Genomic DNA, 9,898 nt, shown 5'->3' on the forward strand with positions numbered 1-9,898 from the left:
CTTAAGAATTATTAACTTACCGTTAATACTATATTTATCATCACCTTCTGAACGATTTGATTAAGATAAATAAAATGTTTATTTTCATAACGCGGGTCGCATTATGTTTCCCGCCGTCGTCCTAAATACCGGGCGGTAGTTGACTATCACTGCGCCAGACGGCAAAACAGCGAATTGACTCTCCATTGTTTTCACATATTACGCAGGAAATCTTGCATATGTTTGGTGTCGTAACCTTGTTTTAGGTCATCGGTACGCATTTTCTGATGTTATTAATGGTTTTTTAAGAAACCTTTATATTTTGCTCCGGAAAGGTAATGGGCCTTTAACATTTTTCTACATATTTAATTCTCCCTCTCTCTTTCTTTCTTTCTCTGCCTCCCTCTCTGAGTGACAGGTCACAGCACTTATAGGTTCTCGCCATGTCTGCTAGTGTGATTATCCTGTTTAGACAGGAATTCACACTAGACCTATACACGGTGGAGAAGGTTAACGGAATCGTGATGCACCCTGACTTACGAGGCTCGACTTACGGGGCGCTTATATTAGGCGGCACTAGTAGGAGCACGAAGCGAGAAAATGGCCGACAATAATTGTATACACTTTATAGACAAAGATATTGAAAGGGAACATTAACATTGACACGTAAAAATGTCTCTTTATGAGTTGCAAATTGGTTGAAATCTTAGCGAAGTACGGGATTAGCTGGGCGGGTGGTTACGTTATGTATAGTAATCTTCAGAATTAAACCAGAGACTTAATAGTTTTACTGTAATTTAGTAGACATGTAATATTCTATCATAAATTTTGATTCATATATTGTATATGGGGGGTGGGGGTTTATACGTATCGACATTAAATCTACATTGAAATCACGCAAAAACTGCAGATAATTATAACATTTAAATTTTGTGGAACTACACGTGTAAAAATTCATGTTGCCAGAAACATTTTAATTGTCAATCTGTTTTAGTGCATTACAAACACAATAATTACTTCTTTTTATTTATTTTGAATTCCAGAACGGTTTAAGAAACACAACTATGTACATGAATTATAGGAATGAATAAAAATCACGATTTTGATCAGATATTAATATTTCCATTCCAGGTTCTGCATCCCATTGAGAACATCTTGGGAAATTTCTGTTATCGTTGAATCCATTTGTATGTGTATGCTTATAAGAAGTTTACTTGAGTAAAAAGTATTGTTAAAACTAATAAATAAACAGGCCGCGATATTTCCCGTGAGACATTGGGATTATCTTTCCTCGTGAGCTTTGAATCGATCCAAACTACAAGTGGAACCTAAAGTACTAATTGCCATCATTTATAAGTATGACATCGAACAAGTTTTATGTTGACAGCTGACGGCGGAATTTGAAGATAAAGTACATACTTTGTAGGACGTAAGACATTCGCTTCCTTTTGTTGATAAATACAATTTTATACGGACCCAACAGAGGGCCCTAAGACCAATTTTAGAGGTTTCTGATTTTTGATCTAAACCTCTTAAACGTCTATAAATGGTCTCTGGTGGGTCCATAAATAAAATATATCAAATGTAGCTAATTTTCGGATCCCTGTGATATTACCATATATACATGAAAACAAGTCGATGCTTTATTTATGTATGTATGACAACAGAAACATGTACAAATGTATTGGTTTATGATAAATTGACATTTTTATCCGATTATGTGTCAAAGAAAGATTTGTTTTCCTGCACCAATATTCAGAATTTGTTAGAATAACGGCAGAATACTTAATTTTTAACAAGTTTCGGCAGGATTAGCTTATGTGTTTTTTTATTCAGTGTTAACCCTTAATATTAGGACTTTTCCTTAGAATTCCAATTCGATCAGAAAAAGTAAGTATTCTGCCGTAAAATTAAGTATTTTTCTGTCCGCTGTCGCCGCCGTGACGGCCGACTAACAAACAATCAGAGGCTATCAGTTACAAGTACCCACCTTTGTTTACATGCACGGCTATCTATTGCTGCATAGTCGGGGTCAAACTTTTCCGATGCGACAGTGAAATTGACACATTCGGCGATAGAATTAAATATTTCGTCGGTTATATTATACTTTCTGCGCGAAGATTAACAGATTTTCTGACTGACGTTGGTAATTATCGAGAGGACGCGCCGAGCCGTGACGGCCGAGTACACACGGCTTGCACAGGTAAACATTAGGTTTGTGAAACGGGCCAAGCTATCCCATTGTAGACTACCCCTGTGATATTTATGTTTACGACATGCATGTACTAAAACTACTTTATTTTTCTCTAATTCTTGCTACCTGGCGAAACATGCATTTTCAACCTTTTTTCGGGAGAGTTCCGATACGAGCGGTAAAATATGAATTACTGTTTGTACTGATGTGAATTGTGTTGATACTAAATGCTGTTCGAGGTTCTCGTTTCAGATATCGTAAGACCAGAGAAGAAGATCGAAGAAAATACCAGGCTGACGTTATGATGCAAAACTTATCAGCTGAAGAGGATTAATCTTGAAATAAATGAAATTATACGACATGAGTCTCACTTATAAATCCTTGGTTAATTTTTACCAATTTCCAATTAGTAAAGCTTGTCTACACACCTTGTATACATGGCTTCGATCTGCGATTGAAGACGATTCTGTAGTTCTAGGTCATTGATATTCAATTAATATAGTATACAAATGTACCTGAGGTTCTTGTTTCAGATATCATAGTGTAGGACAAGAGAAGATCGAAGGAAATACCAAACTGACGTTATCACTTGTGTTAACTGTTGAAAAACTGAAGAGGACAATGAAATTGATCGTGTTGATTTTTTTACATCCCTGAAAAACTTTGATATATTTTCCCTATAAATGGCGTTTTGTAACACCAATCCAAGGACGTATAAATTATACTATTATTATGTACTTATAAATCCTTGCACCAATCACAGAGTTCCTTTGATGTGGTCACAGGTAACCTTCAACCCCTCACCGATCTGTCGACACCCGAATGCCAATCCCACTCGAAACTTCCAACGATTAACAATGGATTTCATCAGACCAATATCACGCTTGCGCGTCATTGCGTAAGAAATCAATCTGATCATCAAATCCATTACAACATCTGTCAGTCTGCTCTAGACTATGTTCCTAATTTGATCAGTAATTAAAATAGTGATACCTCTGCAAACTTTGCATTTTATTACTGCTTATCCATACATCAAATTACAGATAACATATATACAAGTATTATCTATAAGTATCATATTTTAATATTAATGAATTCAGTGTATATCTTAATCAGTGCCGTCTATGAACAATACCTTTTAGAAAACAATTAGGGGCGTAATTAAATGCTCGACATATCATTGAGTAATAATACAAAGATATTTTACTACATACAGTTGAATTCTGGTGATTTTTATGAACGTATTAATCAGTATCAATTTCTAAAAAATCGAAAAAATGTCTGAATCCTCGACTCACTCATGTCACACAAACGCCACCGCCCCATGTATACAGACCGCACACCCCTCCCCGTCATGAAATAACTACACCCAGCGTGATCCACGACGACCTTTCTGTTCCTGTCAAACTTATCAGTACCTGGTCATCACGTGTTCAGCCACGCGTAAACTGTAATATGGTGTGTTTTAACAGGTGTAAAAAAATCCTCAAGAGACAGACTTATCTAATATATAAAAAAGAATTTGGATTTGAAAATTATCTTATAAAATTATCGGAAATGGATAGAGTATACATAACTAAATTCCGTACATCAAATTTAAAAGTTCCAATTGAGACTGGAAGACTGCGTTATGTTGAGAAACGTGAAAGAATATGCCATTTATGCAATGAAAATATCGGGGATGAATTTCACTCTCTTTTTGTATGTAAACACGAAGAAATAAAAAAAAATATACGTATTAAATATATCCCACAGTATTATTATAGTAATCCCAGTCTTCATAAGATGGGTGGCTTTACAGGTATTTGTAATATCCAATTATTGAAGAAGGTGTCTCTATTCATTAGAAAAATGATGGTATTTTTGTAGATGTGAATAAAAGCTATGATAGTAGTACGGTATAAGTATTTTTAATTTTCAAATTAATTTTCCATATTTTAGTAATTGGTAATGATATATATTGTCCATCCTGCCACGTGCAGTTAAAAATGTAACTTGTATAATCCATGTAACACATTAATGTGTCTGGGAGACTATAATGAAATCTTTGAAACTATCTTCTGAGTTGCAGTGACATGGATTAATTACATATTAGAGTACCCGTTGACTGGTTAGACTAGTCTGTGAATCAAAAGCACGACAGGTGGGCTTTCCATGTGTTTTCGTGAGGTATGACCCCGTTGTCTTGGTCACGCTAGAACCCCGCGGCGATTTACGTGCCAAGCCACGCAACCGTATTAGTTCTCAGGTAACTTTCTGGGTACAACTCCGCCAATTTTCGTTATGGGTTCGTTGGAATGGCCACGCGTGTTAGAGTTGCCGCTGGCGGTTAATTGCCAACCTTTGTCCATGGTCCGTAAACATGAGGTTAAAAGAGAAATTTTAGTGATAGATTGGATTAAATATCCCTCTTGCTAAATAACATTTTTGTGGGAAATCGATTTTTATTTTTTTATACTAGTTGGGCGACACCTGAAGGAGTGTCGCGGATGAAATGAAGAGAAGAGAAAGGGAAGATAACTCTTGCTGTTACCCTTAAACGGGACCAATTCCATTAGGTTATTGTAACGTTTTTTTCCCCTGTGTGCTTATTTTGCCAAACCTTATCTGATTATCTTTAATCAGAATAAGGAGCACAAAACGTTTTTAGAAGATTCGTCCCAGACTAAGCGTTTCGACCAAAGGCAAAACCAGACTCAAGATGTTTTGTTTTAAAGATATTTTATTAATTTGAAGACATTAAAATACCAATGATGAATCCACCAACTTTTTCTAGTAATTCAAATTATTATGGAGATTTGTCTTGTCTTTCTTTAGTGTAATAGAACCCATTCCCAGAATTTTCCAATTCTGGTGAAGTAGTATTACCATGGTTGCTCTTGGTGAAATATTCTGGTTCTAATGACACTGAAATTTAGATACCACTTATTTTTGGTAAATATACATTAGCAATATGTATAGATGTACTGGTCAATTTGTTTAAAACCATATATAACCAATATTTATTCCTTTAATTTTAGTGATACCGGATCCGGTTTTGTTACCAGTACCGGTTCTGTAACCGATACCGGTTCTCTGTTAACCGTTACCGGTTCCCAAGTATTTTTAAGGAATTTTTACAAAGTAGATAAATTATATTAATTTCATTATTTAGAAATTGAACAAATACTGGTTATCTGGTAAAAATTACCAATACCATAAAAATTCCAATAGAGAACTTAATTCTCTAAGATAGTTTTTGTTGGTAACCGATACCGGTTTACCTGAGTTACCATTAAAATATTGGTAAAGAGTAAAACCACATATTGGTTCTAATAATAAGAGCAACCTTGGTGTAACAACTAAACCAGGATTGGAAATAAGACTCGTTTCCTATTTCCTTACCAATTCCGATTCGTTGTCAACCATTATTGTGGTTCTAGATCATTTGCTTTTGATTCCTATCAAGTCTGCGGGCTAAGCTCCGTCTAAGATTGGAATGCCTTGATAGAAGGGAGGCAACCGCTATTTATACTTTTCGCGGCAGCGCGTGCGATCGACCTTTTCCGGTTTCACGCACAGGAGAGTTCCAACTGTCGTTGTTGTTGACTGCCTTTCTTCGTGAGTGGACTATCATTAAAATAACCATCGGAAACTCTTTAAACAAGGTAAATACCTTATGAATCGTTCAATAAGGTTTCCATGTATGTTCCGTTGCCGTAGTTATTGTATAATTGTCATATTTTACTTCGTTTTTACATCCGAAGCGTAAAGTAAGCAGACTTCCGGGTTTTGGCACCCTGCCAATTTACCGGACAGCTTCAACTGGATTTGACCTTATTTACTCACTTCAGACTTGTTAATACATGACATCCTGTATATGAGTGAATTAATTACCCCTTTTAACATTTGTCAGATGTATTAACTTCTCTTCCGTGGTCAATTATGGTATATAAACCAGATTTAATTTCTGCCATGTTATGTAACATGCGTACCGGTCAAAACCGTTACGTCAGTCAAATATTTCGATTCATTCACATTTTGACGACTTTGTCTTTTTATTAAGGGAATCTAATATTCGTAACATTGCCCCCTTCCTTGTAAGACATTCGTCCCGAATGTAACTTTTCGAAATATTTGTAATTTTCTGCCACTTAATTGGCAATTAATTTTTGATTTCAGAACGAGGCTGGAGCATGTGCGCACCGGTACCGCAGACGACATGTTTACAGTCGGGCAATTCCCGATTACATGTACTTAAATGACTTAGAGGATTTTCTCCAGTGGTAACCCATATGCATATAATTCAACAAAGCCATTATGAAATTTGGAAAATGAATTTATATGGAGGATTTTCTTTGGATTTTTTTTTTCCTCAGGCAAGTAAAACTGTAGGTAACAAACAACAATGATTATTAATGTAGTAACATATGTACAAACTGTCTCAACTCTGAATGATTAAAGTAATGGACATCCAGATATTTCTGAAGTTAATATTGTAATAAATATGTAGTAATATATTTAATTAAATTTGAATTTCTTTATGATATTAAAGTAAAAATATATTTTTCATAATCCATTTTCTTTAATGAATTGATTATTTAAAAGAAAAAATATTTGATGTGAATTTGAATAATGATGATAATTTAGATATCTACTAATAATAGTTACATTTTGAAATTTGAGTGTCCTTTCTATATGTGATTCTTTAAAAGTCTTAATAAATTTAACATTGATGACACTGTCTATGAATTGTCCAGTTTACATTTCCTCTAACTGCTGCTTTACAGCGTCCCCTAGGGTGTCAATTTCCAAGTAGTCACACTCGGCCAAAAGTTCTTTGAGGTGAAAACGGGTGACGGGCAATAGGAGTTCACTATTGGGATTTCTAAGGTAATTTAAAATGGTCCTGTAATGCTTGGGATCCCTATCCAGAAAATATGTGAACACACTCTCCTTATTGTAAGGTTGAACCGTTTTACCACGGTCATCCATCATCCTTGCCAAGACTGATGTAGGTTCTGTGAGGAGGGTGTTGGGGCATGTTTCAAAATGAGTCCCTCCCACGTTCAGCATTACTCTCTGACTCTGGTTGACTGCGATGGTGGCCAATTTGGTGTCAATCTTTGAGAGGATCTTTGTTGGCTCATATCTTACATTCGCACTTGTTTCAGAAACGGCATATTCCTCTAATTCCTCTGAGTCCAATGTTATTGCTAAATCGGCTGGAGGCACGGTGGAGCCACTCACTGATGTCGCCGTACTCTCCACTTTACGGAACTTGTTGTAGACGGCCTTAGGTTTGGTCGGTTTCCTGACGGGGGCACACTCAAGTTCGACCACCACGTCCTCTACAGCCTTCCGCTTCAGAGTAAGCTCAGTCGGCTTTCCTCTGTTGGATTTTGACGGGACCGGAGCAATGACATCCTTAATAGGTTGCTTAGTCTTGCGGATTCCCTCATCGAAAACTTGAGGCTTCCTAATCACCAGGACGTCCTTATGTCGGTTCTGTTGGAAGGACTCAAACTCTTGTCTTTCCTCCTCTCCGAATTTCATAGTTTCCCTTTTCACAATATGCAATGGACCTCTAGGACAGCCAGCGTGCTTGGAATCTGGTCGGGAGAATGTCATCTTGCAAATGGAGCATCGGTACCCGAAACCCGAGTGGGAGGATGTCAGGTGCCTTTCGCAGAGTGACCTTTTTCCAAATTCCCTCTCGCATCTAATGCACTGGAATACCGTGACCTGCAATCAAGAAATTAATCTGGTAAACTGCTTGTAACTTACTTAGTATAGTTGTACTTTACAGAGTTATCCCCCTTTACCAATTAGGTTTATTCTTACCCTCATAGGGTTTAAGATAGTTATGATGAACCACCTTTGGTTTTGATTTGGGACCCTTTTTTACTCTGTATATAGCGTCATTTAATCTGTCTAACACTACATATGGACCTTCCCACAGGCAACACAGTTTTGAACCATTTGCTTTCCGTGAATTATATAACCATATTGGATCTCCTTTTTCATACTTGTTGAGATTGAGATTCCTATCATGATTCTTCTTCATGTGTGTGGTTGATATTTTTATTTTTTCACGAGCAAATTCATGTATTTTGTCTAGCCGTTTTGATAGGTCATATGCATAATCTGTATGTATTTTGTCTATTTCAGCCTCAACCCTGCCCAGTACAAGATCTACTGGTAGTGTGATTGATCGGCCAAAGACCATTTCATTTGGTGACACTCCCAGTGACTCATGATCAGCTGAACGGTATGCCATCATTAGTAGGTAAAGGTATTCGTCCCAATCCTTAAGATTTTTAGAGACAAATGCTGATAGCATAGACTCAATTGTGCGATTGGCCCGTTCGATCATTCCGTCAGACTGTGGTCTGTATGGGGTTGTACAAGTTTTGTTGATACCGAGTATTTTACAGATTTCTGTAAATACATCTGACCGGAAGTTTGTTCCTCTATCAGAATGTAGTTCGGCTGGACAACCAAATATGGTTACCACTCTTTCAATGAACTTGTTGGCTATGGTTGTGGCTTGCTGGTTCCTCATTGGGATTGCCTCAACCCATTTTGAGAAATAATCTCCAACAACCAAAATATACATGTTTCCTTTATTGGTTTTAGGTAGGGGACCTATAACATCTATAGCCCACCTCTCCATGGGAGATCCCACAGTGTACGTCTGTAGTGGACTCTTACCCTTTTTGTTTGGGTTCTTCCGAACTGCACATTGGTCGCATATTTTACACCAGTGTGTAATATCTTTACTCATTTTGTACCAGAAGTACCTATCTCTGATCTTTGATAGGGTCTTTTTAACCCCAAGATGTGCTCCTGCTATACCATTGTGTAGCTGAGTGAGCACATACTCACAGAGACTTGTAGGGATTACTATTTGGTAAATGAGTTGTCCCCCTTTGTTTGACTCCCATTTATGACACAAAATGTCATTTCTTATGTTTAGGGAGTGAAAGCGAGACCAGTAATATTTTACACTTTCCTTCATATGGGATATGGCTGGCCATTCTGGCTTTTTGCCATCTTTTACCCAGCAAATTACTTCCTTCAGGACATTGTCCTCAATTTGCCTAGTTTTTATGTCTATATCAACTACTTGTTTGCTGATATCAACATTTATTTTTCCTTTTTCAGGAGGCTGTCCCGTTTTATCTGAGTTTGAAGTGCTGATGCCCCTTGTGCCGACTACACAGCAATCAACAGAGTCATTGGGATTCTCAAAGTCTTCAGAAGTACAGTTAGTATTCCCAGTCATGGTTGGGTAAGACCTTGGCTCAGTAGGAAGAGTGATTATTTCATACTTTTCCTCAGCCTTTGAACAATGGCCGCAATGGTCTGATATACAGGGTCTGCGTGAAAGTGCATCTGCATTGCCATGTGAACGCCCTGCCCTGTACTCTATCTTAAATGAATAGGTTGACAATAGCTCAAACCATCGAGCTAACTGCCCTTCAGGATTTTTGAAGTTTATTAGCCATGTCAGTGCCCCATGATCGGTTCTTACTTTAAAGAATTGACCGTAGAGGTAACAGTGAAAATGTTTCACTGAACTGACTATTGCTAAAAGTTCTCTCCTGGTTACACAGTATCTTCGCTCGGTTCTGCTAAATGCTTTGCTGTAGTAAGCCACTGGTCTCTCTACACCATTTTGTATTTGGGATAGAGTTGCTCGAAGGCTCTCATTCGAGGCATCTGTATCCAGAATGAACAAAG

At 37.2% G+C, this 9,898-nt stretch overlaps 1 protein-coding gene across 1 annotated transcript; it reads right to left on the reverse strand.

Moving 5' to 3' along the window:
• Positions 1-6,913: 6,913 nt before the first annotated feature.
• Positions 6,914-7,783, reverse strand: LOC138312711 (uncharacterized). The gene has a single exon (XM_069253491.1). It carries the CDS (start codon positions 7,781-7,783, stop codon positions 6,914-6,916), a length of 870 nt encoding a protein of 289 aa, XP_069109592.1.
• Between the last annotated feature and the right edge of the window lie 2,115 nt (positions 7,784-9,898).

Source organism: Argopecten irradians, unplaced genomic scaffold (assembly GCF_041381155.1).
Source record: "Argopecten irradians isolate NY unplaced genomic scaffold, Ai_NY scaffold_0433, whole genome shotgun sequence".
Lineage (NCBI taxonomy): Eukaryota > Metazoa > Mollusca > Bivalvia > Pectinida > Pectinidae > Argopecten > Argopecten irradians.